The 27,627-nt window shown below is 43.8% G+C and overlaps 1 protein-coding gene across 1 annotated transcript in view; it reads left to right on the top strand.

Annotated features, from left to right (window-relative positions):
* DNAH9 (dynein, axonemal, heavy chain 9) overlaps positions 1 to 27,627 on the top strand; it is a 371,284-nt gene that overhangs the window by 283,032 nt on the left and 60,625 nt on the right. Inside the window, exons 54-61 of the mRNA XM_011965684.1 lie at positions 1,227 to 1,349; positions 2,366 to 2,570; positions 4,781 to 4,945; positions 8,360 to 8,500; positions 13,016 to 13,186; positions 15,535 to 15,657; positions 24,167 to 24,360; positions 27,133 to 27,281. Coding sequence (XP_011821074.1) covers positions 1,227 to 1,349; positions 2,366 to 2,570; positions 4,781 to 4,945; positions 8,360 to 8,500; positions 13,016 to 13,186; positions 15,535 to 15,657; positions 24,167 to 24,360; positions 27,133 to 27,281 — 1,271 coding nt within the window. The remainder of the gene's footprint in view (positions 1 to 1,226; positions 1,350 to 2,365; positions 2,571 to 4,780; positions 4,946 to 8,359; positions 8,501 to 13,015; positions 13,187 to 15,534; positions 15,658 to 24,166; positions 24,361 to 27,132; positions 27,282 to 27,627) is intronic.

Here is a 27,627-nt window from a genome sequence, read left to right as displayed (position 1 = left end):
ATTATAGGCATGAGCCACCAGGCCTGGCCCATTTTTAAGTTTTTTGAGTTTTCCTTTCTACATGGAAATGCAATCAATTTAAATATAGTTTAAGCTACTATATGTGGTACAGACTAATTTTCCACGTGGGTAGCTATTGTTTCAATACCATCTATGAAATTGTCCATTCTTTCCTCAATTAATTAGAGATGTCATTTTACTATATATTAAATTATTTTATTAAATAGGGTCATTATTCTTTTCTGTTTATCTAATACTACACCAGCTCTTATTTACTTTTATATTTAGTAACATTTATTGTGGTATTTCTCATTAAAAAGTAATATATCATCACTGTAAAGAAAAATGAGAGGGTGGGGTAGGAGTTACCATAAAAAACAAATAAAGAAATAGAAACTTCTATAATTCATCTTTCAAAAACACTGCTAACTTGTTGGTATATGCTGTCCTTTAAGCCTTCTTTCTACAAATCTATATTGTTGAAATATACAAAATATTTAGTATTAGGTAATGAGTCCTTCCTCTTGTTCATTACCGGTTTTCTCCTTGCCAGCTTCACTGTATTCTTTTAGGTTAACTTTAAGATCTTTGGTTGAGTTTCATAAAGTTTTATTGTTATTCTTCGTTTGAATTGTATTATATCCCTGCAGCCTCAACTTGTAATTGACTGTAATTGACTTATAAATTGACTTTAAGAAAATCAACCTATTCACATATTTATTAAACTCTACATAACACTGAAAAGTTAAAAGTAACCTAGATCTTTGTTAATTGATTGATAAATTAAGTTGTATCAATATGGCCTAATACCCAGTCATTTAAAATTACCTGGAAGGCTATTTAATGACATGGTGAAATGATTATAATATATTTCATGTAAAAAAACAGGTTATAAAACAAAACCACTATATGAATCTAATACAATCAAAGCTAAACTTGACAATATAATATGTTCAAATATACACAGTATACACCAAAATGTTAAAGACAGATTATAGTTTTCATTATCTTTTTTGTATTTTATAATTTCTCCCTATTTCTAAAAGTGTATATAATCATATAAATCTCACTTTACATAGGGAGAAAATGTGGTCATTGAAAACATTCCAAATAGCTGTGCCTCCAACTGTATCACCATGTCTTAGAGGTCACACTTGTCTCATTAAATTGTCGACTCCATAGCTTGCCACAGGCTCATACTCCCGGACTCATACTTGCTTCCCCAGCTACCTTCAAGTCATAGAGCAGGCCCTGGAAGCTGGAGCTGTGGTGCTGATTGAAAACCTAGAGGAGTCCATTGATCCTGTTCTGGGACCTCTGCTTGGGAGAGAAGTCATTAAAAAAGGACGGTAAGACTCAGCTGTGTCACTGACCCTTCGTGGGCAGCTGGTTCTTGGCCCCGGTTAGAATCATGAAGAGGTCTGCCCTTCCTGGAATTTCCTCTCTTCAGTTCATGTCGAGTAGCTCCCTGCAGCACATCCACCTTTCTTTCTTCCAGCAGAGGTCTATTTAGTGACCTTTGTCTCCTAGAGGAAGTTTCCTGGAAAAACTTTGCTTCCATCAGCCAACGTCCCAACTGACTTCGTTCTAAATGGCCACAGTGCACAATTTTGGAGAAACTTGAGAAGGAAATTGGTCAAAAAGCAGACTGACTTTTAAGTATGAGCATCTTATACAAGCCAGTCATCTGAATTCTGACAACTTGGTTCCTTGTCAATTTAATGAGTCTCTGCTAGTTTGAGTGCTGGCTCAGGATAAGGGCTTAGCAAGCATAAGGCAAAGCAGGGGGTGGTGTTGAGAGGAAAAGAGAGGAAGAAGACATGCAATGGGTTCGTATGAGGGGCAGAGTAATTACCATGAAGGAGTGCTTGACTCAGGAACCTCACCCACTGCTGGGGCCATCGTTGCCTTTGCTGTCCTCAAGTTGTGCTCATTTACTTGCTTAATCATTTTCACCCATAGATGTCATTCCCCTGTCAGCCACGAGGAAAAGTAAGCCCTATTACTGGCCTATAAAGCACCTTTGTGGAAACTGCAAGGTGGCTCACCTTCCTCCAGACACTTCACTGCCATCTGCTGGAAATTGTTCATAATGTACTAATCTACATTGACACAACAGGCATGGCTCTTCCTAGAGGTACACAGTGCAGAACCAAACATGGCGGCCATGGGAAACCATGTATCCCCCTCGGCACCTGTTCCCCAGATTAGTGCAAAAAAGAATCCCAGGGCTCATCCTAGACATACTCAGGAGGAATCCATCTGAATATGGCAATATTGTTTGAAAAAAAAAAATCTCAAATTCTGACCCCGACCAAATTTTGCAGGAAGGCACCTCACCTTCACGTGAGCCTTTATGTTCCAGATTCATTAAAATTGGAGACAAAGAATGTGAATACAATCCCAAGTTCCGGCTCATCCTCCACACCAAGCTGGCTAATCCTCACTACCAGCCCGAGCTGCAGGCTCAGGCCACCCTGATCAACTTCACCGTGACCAGGGATGGCCTGGAGGACCAGTTGCTGGCGGCTGTGGTCAGCATGGAGAGGCCAGACCTGGAGCAGCTGAAGGTGAGGACAGGAGGGAGAAAACACTCTGCCACTAGAGCCTTCAGTGTACTCCACTCTGGGAGAGGTTGCGGAGGGGGGCTGTTTTACCTGGGTTGAATCAGGTGGGTTCTACTAGACCCTGGAAGAGTGCCGACCCCATGTAGCAACCTGGGAACACCATACTGGGAAAAGAAGGATGGGTAAGCTGAGGAGCAGAAGCAAAAACAGTTTGAAGGACGGGCATGGTGGCTCACGCCTGTAATCCCAGCACTTTGGGAGGCCAAGGTAGACGGATCATGACGTCAGGAGTTCAAGACCAGCCTGGCTGACATAGTGAAACCCCATCTCTACTAAAAAAACAAAAACAAAAATTAGCTGGGCATAGTGGCACTAGCCTGTAGTCCCAGCTACTCAGGAAGCTGAGGCAGAAGAATCTCTTGAACCCTGGAGGCGGAGGTTGCAGTGAGCCAAGATCATGCCACTGCACTCCAGCCTGACAACAGAGCGAGATTCCTTCTCAAAAAAAAAGAAAAAAAAAATGGCTTGGAGACTGGACAGTCCTATGACCAAGAGCAGAGCCTGACATGAACATGAGTGCCACTGATCACACAGGTCCACCTGCCAGAACTAAATGGAGTGAAATTCTACAAGGGTAACAGAAATAGGTCCAACCATTTTAGGGTCATGTCTTAGTCAGCTTGGGCTGCCTTAACAAAATACCATAGATGGGGTGGCTTAAATAACAGATGTTTGTTCTCCTATAATTCTGAAAGTTGAAAGTCTGCGATCACATTGGTTTCTGGTGAGGCCTCTTTTCCTGCCTTGGAGGCAGTGGCCTTCTCACTGTGACCTCACGTGACCTCTTCTTTGCACATAAATAGAGAGACCTCCCTGGTATCTCTTCTTATAAGGGCACTAATCCCATCAGGCCATGGCTCCACCCTAATGACCTCATTTAACCTTAGTTACCTCCTTAAAGGCCACATCTCCAATATAGTCACGTGGGGAGTTAAGGCTTCGACATAGGACTTTTAGGACAACACAATTCAATCCATAGCAGATAACATGCTTTTTGTCCTCTCTTTAAATGTGATTAGATTATATAATATGTGGGGTTGGGGGGTGGAATTCCAGTGCATGAGAGCTTGAGTTCAGGGTTCCCTGGGACTCCACTTCCTGCAACCATTCATTCACTGAACAGATACCTTGGGAGCACCAACCCTGTAACAGGCAGGATTTGAGGTATGGAGGATTCAGCAGTGAACAAAGAAAACCATGTCCCAGCCTTCATGGAATCTACACTCTAGTGGAGGAACACAGAAAACAGCAATGTAAACAAATGAACAATGCCATTCAGATAGCGACAAGAATTTTTAAGAAAGTAAAACAGGGTAATACTGGAAAGCCAGAGGGCAAATTTGAACAGTGGTGGTCAGAAAAAGATTCTGTGAGGAGTTGGCATCTGAGCTAATTCCTAAATAATTGTAAAGCCTCTGGGCACAGAACATTCCCAGCATAGAGAACAGCAAATCCTGGTCTTAAGGCAGGATCAAGATATATGGTTTTAAGAAACAGAAGAAAGGTCAGGGTGGCTGTGGCTGGAACCTCCAACAGAAAGGTTGTTCTTCCCACGGATCCAAAGGCTGTACAAGGGCAAAGACACTACAGCTGCCTGAAGTTAGTGCTTTAGGATACGGAGCAGAAAGGGAGGGTGGGATGAGATCCGCTTGGATACCAGCACCCGACTCCAGCCTCGAGGAAGGTTTTACACAGTCTAAACTAGAAGACGGATTCTGCTGATTTTTTTTTCAAAGTAAGCCATAGGAGAGTTGTTCCTTAAAGTAAATTGGTAATAGAGAGAACTCTCCAGAGAACTAAAACTGGACCCTAACCCTCTAGTCACAGAAATAAACTCCGTTTAGTGAACGCTGATAATGCAATGTGTTTCCCATTGTGCATTAAGCACAGCACAGAAATCCTACAACTGGGGACTGGGATTACAGAGGAGTAAAGAGGGTAAACTGGCTCAAGGTCATGTGCCCAGAATATTGTACCGTTGGGCACCAATTTTGACTCCTCTGCTTGTCTCCTGCTCATGGTCTGAAGCCCTTTGCCATTCTGCCTCCAGTTTACCATCTTTAAGGCAAGGGACTTTGGCCCTATCAGGCATACCCTTAGAGCAGGATGCCCTGGGCATCTGCACCTGACTGTCTCTGGCTTGATATTTGCAGTCCGATCTCACAAAGCAGCAGAATGGATTCAAAATTACCCTGAAAACGTTGGAAGACAGTCTCCTCTCTCGCCTCTCCTCTGCCTCTGGGAACTTCCTGGGAGAAACAGCGCTGGTGGAAAACCTAGAGGTCACCAAGCAGACTGCTGCCGAAGTTGAGAAAAAGGTAAAACTCTGGTTAGTCGAGGGAGGCAGCCTCGGCTGGAGTCCTCCTCCAATTTTCTCTCCTCTTAGACAATGAGTCTGACTTTTAGAAAAAAAAGAAGTCAAAGTCACACATGGCTTTTCTGTCTTAGCAAGGTTCTTCTAGAAAGTCTACCTAGGCAGGATTCCTGAAGAGACTACCCCATACATCTTGTATTATGTAGTTCTCACCTTCTGGAAAATACTTTTGATGTCTCAACTCCATCCACATTTGATGAACACTTAAGCCTTTGCAGGGCCTGGTATCTGTGCAGGGAATGGTCACTCAAAATGGATACCTCAGATAGTGTGTGGAATTGCCCTGAAGCTAAGGAATTGCATTGCTGTAAAAGCTGACTGGTTGGGCATGATGGCATCCTGACAAAACCCACCAGACCGCAGACTCTCACAAGTCTGATCTTAATGAGAAAACCTCAACGACTTCCTAGGAAACTCAGCTCTCAAAAACTGTATCATCCTGGGAAGCAATGACGCAGTGCCCTGTTGTGTGTAGCTTCCTTTATTTTACAATGTTTGGAAGGCCCTTGGTCCCCGCTGTGAGGACTAGAAGACGGGATGTGATGGGAAAGGGGCCCACCCCATGCTCTGTCCCAGCATACCACCAAACCTCCAACAAGGTCTTTTGCCGTCTCAGTCCTGCGCTTCGATCCGAAGAGCATTGGAGATATTGGCTCTGAGCAGGACAGAGCATATCTGTAACAGTGTCCAGGAACAATATACCTTTGAGGGAAGATGCTTATTGCCAGATTATTGGGATTTCTCCAAATATGAAAGACTTCGTTCTAGGTAGAGACAAGGTAGGAAATATGAAAAGCAATGATGGGTAAGACAGATAAACCAGGTCATACCCACTCTGGGATGATGGACAGCTGAGGTTGGAGTGATGAGATTGAAAGGAGGAAGAGTCAACCAAATGTTGGGTCAACAGCATTCGGCTTGGTGCTTGTTTACTTGTATTTCTTCCTCAGAGGGCCAGGCCCTAAAAGCCTAGGATTATGGCAAATTTCTTGCTGTATCTCCAACTTTCATCATGGATCTTAGAATACAGTGGCCTTCAAGTAAGTATTCATGAGGCAAATAAATGAGAAAGAGAAAGAAGACAAAAAGAAAAGGAACAACAAAAGGAAAAAGAAAGCTTCATACAACCCTTGACACACAGCAGGTACTCAATAAGTGTTCATTGATCTTAAAGAAAAATATAAAAAAAAAAAAAGAGATGAAGAGGCGGGGAGAAGAGATCAGCATGCTGGATCCCATCCTCTGACCTACTCTTTCTGTGTAAGTTGGGTCTGTCTCCCCATCTCTCTTATCCAGGGCAGTGGCAGGTCTACCATAATTGCTTTACAAACTCTCATTCCCCCAACCAGAGACCAGCAGTCTGCTTGGTGATCTCTAGGTTTTCCACCAGCGCTGTTTCTCCCAGGAAGGAGAGACAGGGAAACAGACCCAACTTACACAGAGAGAGTAGGTCAGAGAATGGGATCCAACATACTGATCTCTTCTCCCCGCCTCTTCATCTCTTATTTTTTTTATCTTTTTCTTTAAAATCAATGAACACTTACTGAGTACCTGCTGTGTGCCAAGGGTTGTATGAAGCTTTTTTTTTCCTTTTGTTGTTCCTTTTCTTTTTGTCTTCTTTCTCTTTCTCATTTATTCGCCTCATGAATACTTACTTGAAGGCCACTGTATTCTAAGATCCATGGTCAAAGTTGGAGATACGCAAGAAATTTGCCATAATCCTAGGCTTTTAGGGCCTGGCCCTCTGAGGAAGAAATACAAGTAAACAGGCAGTTATGAAACAGGGCTGAGGACTGAGGTCAAGAAAGCACAGGGATCAGTGAACACACAAAGGAGGAACACTCAACCTACGTTGGGTGAGAGGGAGGAGGTGCTTCCCTTGAGTGTAACTGGACCATAGAAGAGGTGGGAACTGGAAGTGGTCACTGGCAATGAGGCACGAAAGGTGGCCTGAGTTTCCATTGTATAGGGCTGTGTAAACCATGCTGGGAAAATTGGGCTATGTCCTGATGGGCATCAAATATCATGAACCTCTTTCACATATTTTCCATCTCTGTTTCTTTCTGAGTGGCTTTTGTAACAATTTCCTGAGATTTCTCTTTTAGTTTGCTGATTTTCTTTTCAGCTCCAGTCTATTATTTAAACCAAACACTTTTTAAATTTAAATAACTATACTCTTATTTTTAGAAGTTCTAGCTAGTTCTTTTCCAGATATGCCTGTTCTTTTTCATAATGCCCATGTTTTATGCTTCCTTTTGTGTCCACTGCTCTAAAACATACGTCGTTAATGGTGAGTTTTAGGTTGTTCCGTCAATCCTTCTGGGGTGTTGTTGGTTTTGTTTTTGTTTTAGAAAAGAGTCTTCTAATTGTTTCCTTTTGTAATACGCCTGCAGTTTGTAATTGTTTATTATGAGAACATCTTCAGTAAGGATCATTGCCTTTTCCTGTGGTGCTCCCACAAATTATCAGTAACTTTCCTCTATTTTGGAGCATAAGGGCAGAGCATATTGAGGTTTGCATTTAGAGGCATAGTCTACCAGAAATCCCTCTTCCTGATCCTGAAGTCTTGTTTCTTATTTTTACCTGTCATAAGAATTTTCTGGCCGGGCGCCGTGGCTCACGCCTGTAATCCCAGCACTTTGGGAAGCCAAGGCGGGTGGATCACCTGAGGTCGGGAGTTTGAGACCAGTCTGGCCGACAATGGTGAAACCTCTTCTCTACTAAAAATACAAAAATTAGTCAGGCGTGGTGGCAGGCGCCTGTAATCCCAGCTACTGGGCAGGTTGAGGCAGGAGAATCGCTTGAACCCGGGAGGCGGAGATTGCAGTGAACTAAGATTATGCCATTGGACTCCAGCCTGGGGGACAAGAGCAAGACTTCGTCTCAAACAAACAAAAAAAAGTAATTTTCTGAAAATAGAATATTCCATTGAAAGATGTCTTTGTGAAATTACATATGAACTATTTCATAAAAATTAAGGAAAAAGAAGACTGTACTGGATTTCTACTGCTTGGTGTTCTAGTTCATTTTTGAGACATACTTTTTTTTTTTTTTTTTTGCATTTCCATGAAATCTTTCCTATTAGAGATGGAGTGTGGCGGCCTTCATGGCTCACACTTCCCAACTGAAAGAGCTGACACCTCACCCTCTGAAAGCACTAGAAGTTTACCATCTCCTTTCTCATCCCAGTTCTAGGAAGGAATACCATAGTAGCTTTTCAACTTTCTACCCATCATCCCCATCCCTGTTCCCTGCATCCCCTAAGCAGACACATGTCTACTCACACAGAGGGGCCACGCTGATTCTCAGGAAGCCCTGGTTGGTTGGAACAGTGTGTGGTTGTTTATTTTTCCAACAGGTCCAGGAGGCCAAGGTGACCGAAGTAAAAATCAACGAGGCCCGAGAGCACTACCGGCCAGCAGCTGCCAGGGCCTCACTGCTCTACTTCATCATGAACGACCTCAGCAAGATCCATCCAATGTACCAGTTTTCTCTCAAGGTGACTTATACCTGGAGTTTCTTGCCTGATTATAATAAAGCAGTGTCATATTGCCAATGCAGCTCTCTGTGAGAGCTTATCCATGTCAAATCATTAGCTATAGCAGGTCTGTAAGATCAAAGCCAGGAGAGCAGCTATGTTACCTTCAAACATCTCTTACCATCCTCATCTCTTTAATTGGGTCTTACATGACTCATGGGTAATTTTGACTAGAACAGAACAGGATACCACAACAAGTCTTGGCTCATTCTTTCAGTAGGCACACATGATATGGTGGGTACTATGCTTACTGAATGTGTGGAAGATGATACCGAACAAATATGAGAAGTGATCCCTGTCCCCAAATAACTTAAAATATAATAGACAATCAAATGTGTCACTTGTATTGATTAAAGTCCAAAGCAGGCAATAATAATACACCAACTTTAAATTAGTTTTCTTATGACCCTAATATCCCCAAAGCTCCTGCCTTATGATTGTTGAAATATTCCTAAAACCAAAGATGTTAGCAAATTGTAAAAGCTGACTAAACTTATCTTACTCATGAAAAAATAAAGACCTATAAATTTTTAGTGCATCTCTGAAAGTACATCTTTCTCCCCTAGGGCATTCACCAAAAGACCACAGTTGAAGAGGCATTAGGAGGTAGTGAAGCATTTCTAAACCTCTTTGGTTTGACCCAAGAAAGAAGACAAGCATACATATATACACAGAGAAAGAGGAGAGACCATATGTATATAGACACATGGAGATTTCACATACACGCAGTCACACACACACACACACACAGAGAGAGAGAGAGAGAGAGAGCGAGAGAGAGAGCACACCCTTCAGATCCGTGAAGTGTTTTCAGCTAAACCACCATGTGGAGACCAAGATGGCGGGGATGGTGACGAGCAGATGAGAAATCAGAGGGCCTCCAGTTCCCGGGGCTCATTTGGTTGAAGATGGCATTTAATCATTTCCCAATCTTTTTCTTTTAACTCAGAGTCTCTGCAGATCGGATGAACTGTGTTTATAATATTTTATGTTTTTAAAAGAAACCCAATACTTGGCCTCATATTTTGTTTAAGGTGACACAGGAAAGAATTATAAAATCTTTTAAAACAGCATAAAAGTTGGCATGATAAGCCTAATAACCATAAGATCACCTCCCTAATTCCAAGAGTAGTTGAAATTGACTATAGGTATCCATCAGAAGCCTATCACAGTGACTCTTTCTGAAAATAAGAAATTAGATGAGGCCCACGACAATCTGTGTTCAAAACCATGTTGTAAGATATTTGGCAGCAACAGTGTCCTGATATAGGAAGTTCTGAAGCTCCATTTTTAAAGTTGGGGAGCTGGAGTTTGGGTCACCATACCGATATTAAGGATTGCAAAAACAGCTGTTCATTGACCAACCTGATCATTAAAAACAGGTTTAACTGCTTTATGATAAGTAGCTGAAGTAAGGGTATTCAAAACTATCGAAACCACAGTGCATTTAGAAGCCTTCTCTGATTTGAAGGAAAACGGACCACTGTAGTTTCCACGGTCTTGGCTTTTGTCTGGGGTTAGATTTTGCAGTTCCCCTTCCTGGCAAAGAAAGAAGAGGTGCTCTCAGAATATGGAAACCCTAGATAGGCCGACGTGGCAGAAACTGTTCATCCCAGCTTTCAAAAGTCTTTTGAGCAGGAATATATTAAAATGTGTGTGTGTGTGTGTGTGTGTGTCTGTGTGTGTGTTTACACAAGCGAAAACTCTTCAAGAGCCAGGTTTTGAACTTGGAAGTTTATAATATGGTTAAGATGGAACTTAAGTGGCAGTAAAGTAATTTTTCTTCAGGATTTAGCCAAAGGCAAGGCAAAGGTTAAAAAGACACATTCACAGGGTGCCTCAGAGTGAAAGACACCTCACTGGGGTCTCCTGCAGATTGATGGGAGGCCCAGCTCTCTGTATTGTGTGCATTCTGCAGAGAGACATGGCTGGGGGAATAACACTTCTCAAAATAGAAGAAGCTTGCATCAGATAGGCGGAGGCGAAAATAACACAGCATTGGTCTCAAATCGGAAGCCCAACAGCCTATTGTCCTGTTTTCTTTGGTCCTTGGAGGACTTTTCAAGTACTTTAATTGGTTGCCAGCATTGAAAAATGAGGAGAAGTTATGTAAGTTCCAAATTATGGCTTCTCGTGAAGGTTTGGAAGGTTGACAACGCTGAGCTCACATCCCACGTGGCGTGATTTTGCTGGAGCCAAGGGATGCTGTCCCCCCTAGACTGGCATGTGCCTCCAGTGTTGCCACAGTCCTTGTGCCTCCCTGTTTGGTATTAGACACCTGGCCCCTGAAGGCACTGAGTTTGATACCCTCGGTCTAGAGCATTGCTCATACTTTGCCTAAGTTCTTTTAGGCATTGGCAGGACACAGTCATCCATCCAACAAATATTATTTTAGTGCTCACTATATGTGAAGAGATGGGCTAGATTTGGGGAAATGGAAGAGAGTGAGTAAGGCCCGGGTCCCACTATATGTGCTCATAACCTGGTAAAAAGATGAAAAATACCAAACATACGAGACAATGGATAAAGGCCCTACAAAAAATTACGAAAGCTGCTGAATATATATGAAGGTAGTTTGAGTCAATGATAAGACCCCGTTGGCAGGAGAAGGGACCTTCCGGAGAATGCTGTGGAAGTGGGATCAGGCCCAGCACCAGAGCTGTTCTGACACCAGAAGTAAGAAGAAGAAGCTTTTGGGTTTTGTTTCTTGTTTTAGGACAGAAAAGAAAAAGAGAGTCGAAGTTAGTTTAATGTAAGGAAAATGCTAAATGTACCTAAGTTTTAAATTTTTTTTTACATCTTTTCCTGAATTGTGAATCACTTTGTTTAAACTTAAATAACTAGAGCTTCTTTACTGATTACTGCTATTTTGATAAAGAGAGAGCTTTAGGGAACAGCCATAGTAACTGCCAGGAGAAAGCTCTCCACTCTGTCTGTATGAAACTGTTCTGGAATCTTCCCAAATTGCTCTCTGTGGTGCTGGGGGGACATTATCAGCCTCTAATGAGCTATTCTTCCTATCTAAAATCTATCAAGCGAAGGTAACCATCACAATGGATTGGGTTGAACATGGGCAGAAGATTTTGCAAAGATCATTAAAACTAAATAAAGAAGAAAGGCTGCAAAGGCTTTGTTAACAAGAAACACCCTGGAACCATGGAATGGAGAGAGAAATTCACATTTTCCTACTTTGCAAATGAAGAGATATTGAGACTCAAATCTTATCTGGTTTCCATTAATGTTCAAATACTTGGTGGTGTTAGAAAGGCTTAAGATTTTTTTTTCTTATTGAAGCCACAAAAGGAAAATAGAGAAAAGGCTGGAAATTTGCATAACCCCAAATTGAAAAGTTCCAATTATATCTTGGCTTGTATTTTCTTTTGTTCTGTTTTTGTTGTTTTGTTTTGTTTTGTTTCTTAGGTTATTTTGAGACAGGGTCTCACTCTGTTGCCCAGGCTGGAGTGCAGTGGCACCAGCATAGCTCATTGCAGCCTCAAACTCCCGCTTCAGCTTCCCAAGTAGCTAGAACTACAGGTGTGTGCCACCGTGCGTGGACAATTTAATTTTTTAGAGAGACATGGCCTCGCCACCTTGCACAGGCTGGTTTTGAACTCCTGGCCTCAAGTGATCCTCTCAGCTCTACCTCCCAAAGTGCTGAGTTTACAGGAATGAACCACTGCACCTGGCCTTGGCTTTTATTTTCTTTGTTTTTTTTATTCACATCACATTTAAAATGTAACATTCCAAAAATTTACTTTTTTAAATAGTCAATATCTAAGTTTAAAACAATGGAAAACTGATTAACATGATTTTTATATTAGATTATGCACATAATGTATAGTTCAGAAGATGTAACCAAAGCAGGCTATGCGCCCCACATTGCAGGAAGGGTCCATGAGAAAGAAGACTGCCTGCAAGGACTCAGTCGTCTTATCACTGCAGAGGCATATATGCTTATAGCTATGTGATAATTCACATGAGCAAACTAAGAAAAGATAATAGCATGTTTTCTTGTTACCATTGTCCTTCTTGGCAGGATATTTTGGGAAGACATTTCTTTGTTTTTTTGTTTTGTTTTTCTTTTTGAGACAGAGTCACTCTGTCGCCCAGCCTGGAGTGCAGTGGCACCACCTGGGCTCGCTGCAAACTCCACCTCCCAGGTTCAAGCGATTCTCCCACCTCAGCCTCCCGAGTAGCTAGAATTACAGGCATGCACCACCATACCTGCTAATTTTTGTACTTTTAGTAGAAACAGCGTTTCACCGTGTTGGCCAGGCTGGTCTCAAACTCCTGACCTCAGGTGATCCACCCACCTTGGCCTCCCAAAGCACTGTGATTACAGGCATGAGCCACCATGCCTGGCCTTGGGAAAAAATTTCTATGGGCTGGAAAACGATCACATTCTTCTCAGGTAAGACCACCAATATATAGTAAGAGGGCTGTGTACCTTACCAGTTTCCTGCTTTCTGTCCCCAGGCCTTCAGTATCGTCTTCCAGAAGGCTGTGGAGAGGGCTGCTCCTGACGAGAACCTCAGGGAGCGGGTGGCCAGCCTAATAGACAGCATAACCTTCTCTGTGTACCAGTACACCACTCGCGGGCTCTTCGAGTGTGATAAGCTGACCTACCTTGCCCAGCTAACCTTTCAGGTAAAAATGGATTGAAGAAGTTTCCAGAAAACAGGTTATTTTTAGTGCCCAGACAGCAGATGTTAAGAAACTTTCTTCTTTGAACATCACTTCCCACAGCATGTCCAGACTGTCTTTGGATAGAAGCATCACACAAGAAGGTCCAATATGGTGTATGCATCTGCCCCCACCATTTCCCACTTGTGGCAGACATACTTAATCCATCATTGTACTTTTTCTTGCTGATCCTGGATGATCTAAGATCTTCCTCAGCACAGCCCTCCAGCAGCCACTACCAATCAATCAAAACGGGCGCTGAAGATGAAACTAGATGAAACCATACCAATAACTAGATGCTTTTTGAAATGCTGTAAGAAATTTGGTAGAGTATCCATCATTGTTTATTTACCTTTAGATTGCAAGTTTACTGATGCAGCCATCCCCTGCGATAAGAAATTGCGCGGGTCTTTCCACAACTGTAGCAGCCTTGGCCTTAGAAAGTTTTTAGTAACGTTGATTCTCAGGGGTTTGGGAAGCAGGGATTTCCGGTGTTGCTGCATCTTTAAGACGAAACCTTTGTCTTCTAGTTATTCTCAACATCAAAAAACCGTGAAAATTTACTTCCTTCTTCTTTTTTTTTTTTTTTTTTTTTTTTGAGATGGAGTCTCATTCTGTTGTCTAGGCCGGAATGCAGTGGTGTGATCCTGGCTCACTGCAACCTCCACCTCCCCAGTTCAAGTGATTCTCCTGCCTCAGGCTCCCAAGTAGCTGGGATTACAGATGTGCACCACCATGCCAAGCTAATTATTATTATTATTATTTTCCTGTATTTTGAGTAGAGACGGAATTTCACCATGTTGGTCAGGCTCGTCTTGAACTCCTGACCTCAGGTGATCCACCCACCTCGGCCTCCCAAAGGGCTGGGATTACAGGTGTGAGCCATTGCATCCAGCCTCATTTACTTCCTTTTACATGTCCCTCTAATCATTTAGAATTTGAATTTTTTCCAATATGTAGCACAGACTAATTATCTCAAAGGTCCTTTCCAATTCCAAAAGTCAGATATCCCATCATCACTTGTGTGCTGACTCTGTTTGCACCTTTCAGGGCCTGCCTGAGTTCATGGGTAAGTGTTGCTGTGCCTCATCCCTCACCCCCTGTATTCCCCACTCCAGCCCAGCTGACAGCTTGACCTTTGCAAAAAAAGAAATGTGGGCCCCACCTCTCAGTGTGAACCATGAGCTCAAACCAAGCCAAATCCTTTTCTCTCCCCTGTACACAGCTCACTAATTCCCATTTCAAGCCTCTGCTTTTTCCGTCTCCTACTCCATGGAACGTCTCCTCTTCTGTGAAAACACCCCATCTCTTAGCTTCTCCAAGACCCAATCCAAAACTACTTATAGGAAAGACACATGCACACGTATGTTTATTGCAGCACTATTTACAATAGCAAAGGCTTGGAACCAACCCAAATGCCCATCAATGATAGACTGGATAAAGAAAAGGTGGCACATATACACCATGGACTACTATGCAGCCATGGAAAAGAATGAGTTCATGTCCTTTGCAGGGACATGGATGAAGCTGGAAACCATCATTCTCAGCAAACTAACACAGGAACAGAAAACCAAACACCACACGTTCTCACTCATAAGTGGGAGTTGAACAATGAGAACACATAGACACAGGGAGGGGGACAACACACACCGGGGCCTGTTGGGGGGCAGGAGGGAGAGCATTAGGACAAATACCTACTGCACACTGGGCTTAAAACCTAGATGACGGGTTGATAGGTGCAGCAAACCACCATGGCACATGTATATCTATGTAACAAACCTGCACGTTCTGCACATGTACCCCAGAACTTCAAGTAAAAGAAAATAAACTACTTATAGAAAGTGGAGTCAAATTGGTTTCTTCCTGCCCTTCACTTGCTGATAACTCCTCTCTTCTGTAACTCCTTTAGCATTATGGATTCCTATCCGCATTTCTAGCTGCCATATATTCATACGTCACTTTGACATTCTCCTCAGATCATGTCATTTGTATGCGTCATCTGCTCAATTAGATTGCAGAAACATACTCCATGGCATTTATGATTGATATGTCATAAATGCTTATTAACCAAGATATAGTCACTCACCGCGTGCAGTTAAGTCACTCCGATGTTTGGGGTGAAAATAGATAGACACGGAAGTAATGTGTGTGAATATGCACTTCCTTCCACTCTACCCTCACTGAACAACCAAAATTGATGGGCAAACTCTAGTATTAGAGGCGGTAATAATTATACTGAGTAACAACCCCTAAGATTTCTAGGACTGTGGCTACAAGCTAAAGAAATGCAGTGTCATTTCCCCACGTTACAGATTCTCCTCATGAACCGAGAAGTCAATCCAGCGGAGTTGGATTTCCTGCTTCGATCTTCAGTGCAGACAGGCACCGCCAGCCCCGTGGAGTTCCTCTCACATCAGGCGTGGGGAGCTGTCAAGGTGAGTATTGACCCCTAGAAAAAAAGCCGAGCTGTCATCTCTCAGAGTTTACCTCTGACACTGGTCCCCATGAAGTCAGCGGGGCTCTCTTTTGGAGTTCAAGCACGGAGCTGTGTTAAACATGGGCACATCCCGTTCCTTGCGTCCCCATAGCAAGCTCATCTTTCCTGGGCCTGCAGAGAAGCAGCAGGTGTGTGCTGGTGTATGAGGGCTCTGCCTCCAGGGTGTGAGGAAACAGGAAGTTCCCGTGAGCTCCCCTGAGTCAGCTGAGCTGCTTTTCACCTACCAGGGCATAAGGCTGGAACATGGGCTCCTCGGTGAGTCCCTGGGGTTGATGTGGAGAGGCTGCCACAGCATTTCCATAAAACAGCAGGTGCCAGGGCTGTATTCAGGCATCTGAATCCTAACTCAGACTCAAAGCGGGAAAGCATTTCAGCCTGGGATGCTCAGCAATTAATAACAGCTCTTATACATTGAGTGCCTTGGAAATGCGTTACCTTATTTAATTCTCATATCCACCTGGGCAATAGGTATTATTTGTTCCCGTTTAACACAGGAGGAAACAGGTCCCATGCTTACCAGAAGCCCAGGACACAAATTTTGGTCTGCCTGATGGCGGAGCCTATTTTCATTCCATGTCATGCAGCTTAGTTTAGCTGCGATTCTATGAGTGCTGACAAGATCACAAACTCTAAGGTTCTTTCAGTAGGTACTATGCCTGCAATTCACAGATCCTGACACCATGCCTGACAGGGAATGCTGGGTGAGGCAACGCCAGCTCGCTCTGGAGTCCAAGCCTGCACTCCCTGCGGGCAGTTGAATGAGCACCCATGACAGGCGTCAGCGCCATGTGAGGAATAACATCTGCATAAGACGAATCTTGTTTATGATCTCCCGTGTTCATTGCATTTTATAGATGTTTAGCAGCACAAAGAAGTAGAAGAGTAAAGTCATATGATTGGCTTTCTTTCTCTTTTTCTTAATTAACATGGTTTATTTTGAGACAATGATTCATATGCAATTTTAAGAAATAATACAGAGATATCCCTTGTACCCAGTTTTCCACAATGGTAACATCTTGCAGTACTATAGTACAAGAACACATCTGGGAAATTGTCATTGATACAATCCAGAAAGTTCCGTCATTACAAGGACCTCTCATGTTGGCCTTCTATAACCACAACAACATCTTCCCTTACCCAGTTCCCAACAGCTACCAACCATGAATCTGTTCTCCATTTGTATAATTTTCTGTCATCTCAAGGATGTTACATAAATGGAATTATACAGCATATAACCATGTGGGATTGGTGTGCTCATTTAGCATGATTCCCTCGATATCCATCCAAGTAGTTTTACTTTATAACTAAAACCTAGAACTTAATTATTTATATACCTGCTGTCCCCTTCAAGGGAGTCATCTCAGGAAATTCTAGGCTCATTCCATTAATGCAACCGTTGCTCAAAGATAGTTTTCTAACTTCTTTTTCAGAGCCTGTATTGTTTTAACCAACTTTAGGACTGTATCTAAATCAAGAGTTGCCTCACTTTTTCTGCAAAAGGCCACTTAGTAAATGTCACCATCTTCCCATCGTCACATGGCTGTCTTCCCTCGCGAGTCTCTGTCTCTCTGCTTCTTATAAGGGCACCAGTTATATTGGATTAGGGCCCACACTAGTGACTCCATCTTAACTTGATTACATCTACAAAGACCCTATTTCCAAATAAGTTCACATTCACAAGTCTGGGAGGTTAGTTCTTCAGTATATATTTTACTTTGGAGGGACACAGTTCACTTCATAGCAATTATGAGGGCCACTTAGACTTTGCAGGCCAGACTCTGTAGCAGCTACTCAACTCTGCCAAAGCCATACACAGTATGTAAATGAGTGGACATGGCTGAGTTCCAATAAAACTTTATTGACAAAAACAGGTGGTGGGCCAGATTGGGCCTGCAAGCTGTAGTTTGCCAATCTCTGATCTAAATAATAAAGTTGTAATTTGATTTTTATTTACTTTTATTTGTCATTCTGGGCCCAATCTGGTGAATGAGAAGGGAAATAATATCCTGGAGAAAAAATAAGGGGGAACTCCATTTGCAACAGAAACCCAAGTTACAAAGTTACGAAATGTTGGAGAATGATTACAATAAATGCCGAGAAGTGGAAACCATCCATTTTCCTGGGCTGCATAAGATACAAATGAATACACACACTTTACAGTAGCACTGTCCAAAAGAAATATAATGCAAACCACTTAAGTATTTTAAATTTTCTATAGCTGCATTAAAAAATGCTTTTAAAAATGGATAAAATTGACCAGGCATGATGGCTCACGTCTGTAGTCCCAGCACTTTGGGAGGCCAAGGTGGGCAGATCACCTGAGGTCAGGAGTTTAAGACCAGCCTGGCCAACATGCTGAAACCCCGTCTCTACTAAAAGTACAAAATTAGCCAGGTGTGGTGGCACATGCTGTAATCCCAGCTACTTGGGAGGCTGAGGCTGGAGAATTGATTGAACCTGGGAGGCGGAGGTTGAAGTGAGCTGAGATCGCACCATTGCGCTCCAGCATGGGTGACAAGAGTGTAACTCAGTCTCAAAAAAAAAAAATGGATAAAATCAATTTTAGCAAGATATTTTCTTTAAGCCAATACAGCCAAAATATTATCTCAATATGCATTTGTTATAAAATTATTACTGAGATATTTTGTATTTTTATACGAAGGCTTTGAAATCTGCTGAAAATTTTTTAAACTTACAGCTCATCTCAATTCAGATGCCAAATTTTCATCCAAAACATTTGTATTGAGATTTCATAAAATTTAGAGTTAAAATGGTTGATTCATATACCCAAGTTGTTCCAACAATCTTTAGAAGTTTCCAATTAATAAAACAAGTCCTATTTTCTACACTTGAATTGTAAGACCATTAAAATTAAATGCAATTAAAACTTCAGTCTCTCAGTCCCACCAGCCACATTTCAAGTACTTGGGAGTCACTCGTGGTCAGTGGCTACCTTGTAGGACACTATGGCCCAGAGCTAGAGAATAATTTCTCGTAGTCTGATGCCTTTATGGAAAATAAGTTAGTTCTCTAAAGCAGTTCTGAATGAACCACTTTGCAGAACTGGAGCAATGATGGAGATGAACTAATTAACACAGGCTCTGGAGTCAGACATCCCTGAATTCAAATTCAAGTTTGTTCCTCTGAGCCTTGGTTTCCTCATCTGCAAAATGGTCATCGTAATACCTTCCTCACAAGGCTACGTAAGATACAGAGTAAATGCCAAACCAATGGAAGCTGATTGGTTATGGTTGCTATATTTGTTTCCTAGAGGTGTTCTAACAAAGTACTACAAATGGTGTGGCTTAAAACAACAGAACTCAGTTCTCTCACAGTCGTGGAGGCTGAAAGCTGAAATTAAGGTGTCGGTGGGGCCACGCTCCTTCCAGAGGCTCTAGGGAAGGATGTTTCCTCGCCTCTTCCAGCTTCTGGTAGCCCCCAGTATCTTTTGCTTTGTGGCAGCATAACTCCAGGGTCTGCCTCCACGTTCACATCGTCACGTGGCCGTCTTCCCTCTGTGAGTCTCTGCCTTTCCGCTTCTTTCTTTTTTTTTTTTTTTTTTTTTTTTTTGAGACAGAGTCTTGCTCTGTCACCAGGCTGGAGTGCAGTGGTGAGATCTCGGCTCACTGCAACCTCCGCCTCCCGGGTTCAAGCGATTCTTCTGCCTCAGCCTCCCAAGTAGCTGGGATTACAGGCGTGCGCCACCACGCCCAGCTAATTTTTGTATTTTTAAGAGAAACGGAGTTTCACCATGTTGGTCTTGATCTCTTGACATCATGATCCGCCTGCCTCGGCCTCCCAAAGTGCTGGGATTACAGGCATGAGCCACTGCGCCTGGTCCTTTCCACTTCTTATAAGGCCACCAGTCCTATTCGATTAGGGTCCACACTAGTGACTTCATTGTGACTTGATTACATCTCCAAAGACCCTATTTCCAAATTTCTTCAATATATATTTTGGGGGGACACAATTCACCCCACAACAATTATGATGATTAATCACCCAGCTATCTGGTGTCTACGTGTTGTCGTTGATATGGATTATACCACGTCACCCAGCTAGCTGGTGTCTATGTGTTGTCGTTGATATGGATTGTACCACGTAGAATTTGTCCAAAGAAGGAAGAACTTTCAGGACCTGTGAGTTGTGCAGTTGGACCAAGTCCAGTTGCCGCTCTTTTTTTTTTTTTTTTTGAGACAGAGTCTCGCTCTGTCACTCAGGCTGGAGTGCAGTGGCGCGATCTCGGCTCACTGCAAGCTCCGCCTCCCAGGTTCCCGCCATTCTCCTGCCTCAGCCTCCCGAGTAGCTGGGACTACAGACGCCCGCCACCTCGCCCGGCTAGTTTTTTGTATTTTTTTAGTAGAGACAGGGTTTCACCATGTTAGCCAGGATGGTCTCGATCTCCTGACCTCGTGATCCGCCCGTCTCGGCCTCCCAAAGTGCTGGGATTACAGGCTTGAGCCACCACGCAGTTGCCGCTGTTTATATTACCCCACAAAGCCCTCTGCTGCAAAAGTTATAAGGAATAAATGATTCACAGGCACTCTTCAGTGCTTTCATTTTACAAAGCTCCACCCAAAACCTACGTACAGTGTCGTTTCGTTCCTCTTTTAACAAAATGGATTGTTTGGTTCGCCTTGCCTTGCTTCACTTTGCTTTTTTGTTTTGTTTTGTGGGCGAAGCTCATCTGGCTGTTCAAAGGCTTTTGCCAACTAGAGGAGCTTTATCTCTCGATATGAATTTGTTAGGAAGAGCAGCAAAGTCCAGACCCATCCAACTCAAGCACAGCACAGGATGTGAGCAGGTGAAACACAGTACATTATGTAGAACTCATTGCCGAAGCCTTTGATGAAGGCTCTTTTTAAGTGTTTGGCTGGGTTTTAGCCTAAAGAAACAAAAAAAGGATAATTGAATAGGACATGATTTTTTAAAAAAAAATTTAAGCATTCTGTCTCATGAGGAAGACTAATTGCCTTGTTTCCCCAGAAGAACTAATAAGCAGGTAATGAATGAAATCTTTGTGATAAAATACTGCTTTTATTAATGTCCTTTGTAAGGGTTTTTTAGGTCCTATCAAATGCAGAACTTTCAGGTAATGGGCATGTTCTGTTGTTCATTAGAAAATCTCATCTGCGATGAAGGCCTTTGTTAGCCTTTGAAAAGGCCCCTCACTACCACTCTGGTTGCCAATTTAGCTCAGTTGTATTTTGCTACACAGTCCAAAGTAATTAGGTTAATTAGTCATTCCCATTTAGCTTATTAGAAGGCTAGAAATCCCTTTTCCTCATTTGGAAGATTAAATGTTGCAATTGTATTCAATCTAGAGCTTCAAGAAAGTATGTTTCAGATCCAGCCCTGGCAGCTGGGAGCACTGATCACAGTGTAATTTGCCCAGTTTTGTGGAGACGCCAGAGGGGGTTGCAGGACTGCAGAAGGGTTAATAATGATGCAAACTGGGAAGAGGGGGTGAGTGGCTGCCTGGAAGAAGATGAAAGTCAGCTCTTCAGCACAGAGAGAAATAATTACAGCAGCTGCAGCTTTCTCAGCCTGTCAGGAGCCCTCCTGCTGGCCAGGCAGATGTCAAATCTTATTAACTGAGCATTTCCTAAGTGCCAGGCAGCACCCTGCTAGGTCTAAGGCGACAAAGAGGCCTACAAAAATTCTTGCCCTCAGGGAGCTCACAGTCTTGTGGGAGTAACAGACAAGTAAACCAGCAGTTGCAATTCAATAGCCACATGAGCCCCCAAGGAAGGCAAAAGGAGAGCTTTGTAGCCTTCAAAGCACTTGTATCTACATTACAGTGTGAGATGTGGCAGACTGCATGACTTGGCCTCATTTTCCAAATGAAAAAAAACACTCACAAGGGTTTTAAAACAGGTTCCAAGTCCATTGGCTCAAAAGTGGTGATGCTGGGGCCAGAACTCCAGTCCCCCGGTGCCTCCTGCTCCACTCCCTCCACGCACCACTCCACGTGACTTACCCGTACCAATGAAGGATCACTCCCTGCTGTAAGCGATCAGGGTGAAACTGGGAAGCCACAGAGCCCATGTAAAGGAATATGTAAAGCTAGGACGTGTATTCATTGCCACGGGACAAAAGCCTCCGCAAGCCCCGGTCACATGCCTCTGTCCTTCTCCAGCTGTTCCTATCAGTGGTAAGGCAAAAGACTCCTCTGCAGCAAACATGCTGCTTCCTATCAGGCCCTACACTCTCCCTCCTCCATGCTTTAGCTCTTCTTGATCCTTCCCCGCCCCAAAAAAATCCCTTTCCTTCTCTCTACCTCTATCTCTGCCCAGCAGAATTCTACATACCTACCAAGGCCTCCCTCATCTCCTTTCTCCCTAAGCTAGGACTGCAGGCTCCGTGAAAGGCTTGTGTTTTTTTGTTGCTATTGTTTTTTCCTATTGTCTTCCCCAGTATCTGGCAGGTAGTAGGAACTGAATGAATGTCAAAAGAATGAATGAATGAATGAATTCGTCCAAATAAAAAGATGATATTGGGTTCCTAAAAACTCAAGGCACTGTGGTAGGTGCCTTAGACACAAAGTCTCGTTTAGCTTTTCACGTCATTAGGGAAACCAGGCATTCAGGCACAGTTGAGTAATGAAGGCAGGACTGCAGGTAATTAAGTATCTAAGTGAGTGATGTTGATGTAGGCACTCTAAAGAAATAGAACAGACCTCCTACACACACACGCCCAAAATATGGTTTCAACATCAAGACTGATGATGCTACATACATACTAAGAGGGTATGAGAAAGTTTATTACTCAGATAACGTGGTTTTCTAGGAAGAGCAGAGGAGCTCCCAAGCAGACTGCAAATGGCTTGAGAGTGCCAGAAAAGGAGACTGCCTTGAGTATTATGATGCTTCTGGGGTGGGGCCAGGGCAAGGGTGTCTGTGCATGGGCAGGGGCTTGCCTGGTACAACTTCCCTCCAGCATCAAAAGACGCAGTGCCCAGGGCAGAAGGGGAAGAGGAAAGGATGAGATTTAAAAGCTATCAGCAGTCAAACATCTAAAAATGAAGTCAAACTCTTTATTAAAGATGTCAACTATGCAAGTAGCTCTAAGTCAGGGGAGTCCAATCTTTTGGCTTCTCTAGGCTACATTGGAAGAAGAAGATTGTCTTGGACCACACATAAAACACACTAACACTGGGACCGGGCACGGTGGCTGATACCTGTAATCCCAGCACTTTGGGAGGTCGAGGCGGGTGGATTGCCTGAGGTCAGGAGTTCAAGACCAGTCTGACCAATATGGTGAAACCCCGTCTCTTCTAAAAATACAAAAATTAGCCAGCCGTGGTGGTGTGCACCTGTAGTCCCAGCTACTCAGGAGGCTAAGGCAGGAGAATTGCTTGAATCTGGGAGGCGGAGGTTGCAGTGAGCCAAGATCATGCCACTGCACTCCAGCCTGGGCGACAGAACGAGACTCCGTCTCAAAAACAAAACAAAAAAACACTAACGCTAATGAGCTAAAAGTATATATATATCACAAAAAAACTATAATGTTTCATGAAAGTTTATGAATTTGTGTTGGGCCGCCTTCAAAGCTATCCTAGGCCGCATACAGCCCAAGGGCAGTGGCTTGGACAAACCTGCTCTGAGTGGTTTACAAAAGGATGGGAGGTCTACATGTTCTGCATTAGGAAAGATGGCGCGAGGGAGGTTGCAGGTTTTGAACTGGTCTTTCACAGCTTGTAGAGCCTTAACATGTAACAATCGTGACCAGCACAAGAAAAGGAAGAAGTAGAATGTGGCAGAAAAGAAAACAGGACTTTACATACGGTGGAAGTAGTATGAACAAGGAAATGAGTTGGGAATGAGTCAGGCACATTTCCAAGGTTGGGGGCAGATATGCTCAGAGCGGGACCGAGTAGAAGGACACACAGCTTACTGGACAGATTGAAGAGAGGCACCAAATGAAGAGATCTGGCTACCAAGTTATGCATTTGGACAGAATCCTTACAGAAATAGACAACCCATGAACGTTTTAAGAGTTGGCGTTAACACAGAGTACATGAAGAATTCTAGAAACATTTTGAGAGGTGAATTGACAGGGTTTGGTGGCACAGTGAGTTTGAGGAGGAAAGGGAGAAGTCATTAACTTTAGGTATCCAAGCTTAAGACCAGAATAACCATAATGCCCCTTCTTGTCCCTCTTTTCCATGTACACGCTTACAGGCAGGTGTGGCTCAGCCTCTGCTGCTAATAATATTCCAAACATTTTATATGCTAAATCTTGTGTATTATTGGGGCACTTCGCTAAGCTGCCCAAAATTCTTCCTCTTTCTTGATTTTTCCTGGGGGACGATCCAAAGTTCTAGACAAGAGGATAAATGAGACAGAATTGTGTAGATAAGACCATCTTGCCCCTCAATGCCCCAACACAATGCAAATGGCAGCTTTCTGAAGAAACTGCCTTTCAGATTCTCTGAAATTTCCCAGGTACTTTCCTCAATGGAAGAATTCTGTAATCTGGATCGGGACATAGAGGGATCTGCTAAGAGCTGGAAAAAGTTTGTGGAGTCCGAATGTCCTGAGAAGGAGAAGCTTCCACAGGAGTGGAAGAGCAAGACAGCCCTGCAGCGCCTCTGCGTGATGAGAGCCATGCGGCCCGACCGGATGACCTATGCCATGCGGTAGGAAACAGGGTGGTGGAAGGACCAGCACAGGCACGGGGCAAGGGCAACCTCAGGACAGCCGGACCAGCGGGGCTGATCTCCAAAACCATGTGTATATAGTAGGTTCCTGGAGCTAGAGGGTGGGAATAGAAATTAACTAAATAGGCCAGGCGTGGTGGCTCACGCCTGTCATCCCAGCACTTTGGGAGGCCGAGGCGGGTGGATCACAAGGTCAGGAGTTCAAGACCAGCCTGGCCAAGATGGTAAAACCCCGTCTCTAGTGAAAATACAAAAATTAGCTGGGCATGGTGGTGGGCACCTGTAATCCCAGCTACTCAGGAGGCTGAGGCAGCGAATTGCTTGAACCCGGGAGGCAGAGGTTGCAGTGAGCTGAGATCGCGTCACTACACTCCAGCCTGTTTGATAGAGTGAGACTCCATCTCAAAAAAAACAAAAAAACAAACAAACAAAAAAAAAAACGGGAAATTAAATAGCCATAGCCATGAGGAATCTCATTGGTGTGATGTAAATGTTCTAAAACTGGGTTATGGTAAAGACTGTACAAGTTGGTAAATGTATTAAAAGTTATTGAATAGTATACTTAAAATGGGAAAATCCTATGGTATGTCAATTATACCTCTTAATAAAGTTATTTTTAAAAGAAAAAAGAAGTTGTAGGCCATAGACTCTATACTGGATAGGAAAGGAGTGACTAGAGTAAGGTCATGATAGCAGAATACCAGGAAGGGCCTGGGCACGGTGGCTCATGCCTGTAATCCCAGCACTTTGGGAGGTCAAGGCAGCAGATCACTTAAGGTCAGGAGTTTGAGACCAGCCTGGCCAACATGGTGAAACCCCGTCTCTACTAAAAATACAAAAAAATTAGCTGGGCGTTGTGACACATTCCTGTATTCCCAGCTACTCAGAAGGCTGAAACAGGAGAATTGCTTGAACCTGGGAGGCAGAGGTTGCAGTGAGCCGAGATTGCACCACCGCACTCCAGCCTGGACAACAGAGGGAGACTCCGTCTCAAGAAAAAAAAAAAAGAAAAAAAAAGAAAGAAGGAAAAATACCAGGGAGGCCAAGATACTGAAATTCCTCCATTCATAGCGGCCCCAGTATGGGCAAAGAATAGGTGAAGTCAGGTTAGATTGCTAAGGATAAAAGACTTTGGTCAAAGAGTGGGATGTTCCCATTTATGTTTCCTGACATTTAACAAGTTCCCAAATAATGGCAGCGATGAGCATGTGGCCATAGAATTAGGTTACTAAAGGAGGAAGAAACAAAAATCACTTGAGCTGAGGTCACTAAGAATCTCCAGGATTGTCCACATGGATGTTGATGTCACCCAGGCTGAAAGAGAAAAAGTCAGTGCAAGAGGAGAGTGACTGAAGGGGAACAGATGACACTGATGTACAGGGGCAGTGGTGATACAACCAGGGGAAATGAGCCTCTGAGGAGCCACAAGAGTGGGGAGGGGCCAGGCACAGTGGCTCACGCCTGTCATCCCAGCACTTTGTCAGGCTGAGGCGGGAGGATCACGAGGTCAGGGGTTCGAGACCAGCCTGGCCAACATGGTGAAACCCCGTCTCTACTAATAATATGAAAATTAGCTGGGCATAGTGGCATGCGCCTGTAGTGCCAGCTGCTCAGGAGGCTGAGGCAGGAGAATCACTTGAACCTGGGAGGCGGAGGTTGCAGTGAGCCAAGATCACGCTGCTGCACTCCAGCCTGGGCGACAGAGCGAGACTCCGTCTCAGAAATAAATAAATAAATAAAAGAGTCAGGAGGGAATGACTTGAAAACAGTAGCGGGCAGTGAGCTGGACCCTGAGTCTGCGTGCCAATTCTAAGGCAGGTGTAGGAGAATGAGCCCAGTCAAGAAGGCTACAGGGAAAATAGTATTCCTGGGGGAGAGTGCAAATCTGTTAAGACCAGGAACTGGGTCAGACGTTCAATAAGTGGTTATAGCTATGAAGATTTGTTCAGCATAAAATGTGACACTTTGGACAGGAACACTGGTAAGTGGAGTAAGACGAAAGGAGAGAGAATAATAAAACATGAGAGAATAGGCCGGGTGCGTTGGCTCACGCCTGTAATCCCAACACTTTGGGAGGCTGAGGCAGGTGGATCATGAGGTCAGGATATCGAGACCATCCTGGCCAACATGGTGAAACCCCATCTCTACTAAAATACAAAAAAAAAAAAAAATTAGCTGGGTGTGGTGGCGGGTGCCTATAGTCCCAGCTACTAGGGAGGCTGAGGCAGGGGAATCGCTTGAACCCGGGAGACAGAGGTTGCAGTGAGCCAAGATTGTGCCACTGCACTCCAGCCTGGGGACAGAGCGAGAATCTATCTCAAAAAAAAAAAAAGAGAGAGAGAGAATAGTGTACCGTAGGGCTTTAAATCTTGGGCAAGGGTGGGAGATAGCAGGGAGAGAACATATGGAGGATTTAGCTTACCAGCTTTCTGAAGGCACTGCCGCTAACAGTGTCCTCATGGGTGGGGTGATGTGAGAAGCCACCAGGCTCCCCAGAGGGAGTCAGCAATGGCCTGCCTAGATGGGGCTTCAGAGGGAGCCCAGATCCAGGTGAGCAGCTCAGCAACTAGCAGCCCAAGGTTGTGTGTTGACTTAATAAGCAGTGAACTTGGAACCAGTCCCAGCTCTATAACTACCTAGCCCATGACCTTGAGCATGTTCTTTCATTTCTATAGGCCTCCATTTCTCAAATGTTACCATTTTGTGGCTGCTATATATGTATAAATATATGTGTGTTTTTTTTTCTGGCAGAGATTTCATTGAAGAGAAGTTAGGAAGCAAATACGTGGTGGGAAGAGCGCTAGATTTTGCAACTTCGTTGGAAGAATCGGGACCAGCCACTCCCATGTTTTTTATCCTGTCTCCAGGGGTGGACCCACTGAAGGATGTAGAAAGTCAAGGTGAGAAAGGCTTCCTCTTGGAGCCAGGGCTGCAGTTGCCCCGTGCACTTTCATTTTTGGGGTCTACTGATTTATCTCTTCTGGATTCAAGCTTCAAATACACAACACTGCAAAACATACAGAAGTCAGGGTCTGCTGAAATAAAATCAGAAGATCACCCACCAGGGAGAGAAAGAGCCACTCTGGGCTGTAAAAGGCAGAACTCACAGTCTCAGTTTCATGAGGAGGCCTCATCCCCTCCACTCCGCCTCACCCATCCCCTTATCTTAGCCAGAGGAATCTTTCTGGAATACTAGTATGATCCTTCCACAGGGCCCCACAGTGTGGCGATTCCTCAAAGACCTAG

This window comes from Mandrillus leucophaeus, unplaced genomic scaffold (assembly GCF_000951045.1).
Source record: "Mandrillus leucophaeus isolate KB7577 unplaced genomic scaffold, Mleu.le_1.0 Scaffold732, whole genome shotgun sequence".
Taxonomy (NCBI): Eukaryota; Metazoa; Chordata; class Mammalia; order Primates; family Cercopithecidae; genus Mandrillus; species Mandrillus leucophaeus.
The sequence above is the reverse complement of the archived record's forward strand: the minus strand, read 5'-3'. Positions and strand labels throughout refer to the sequence as shown.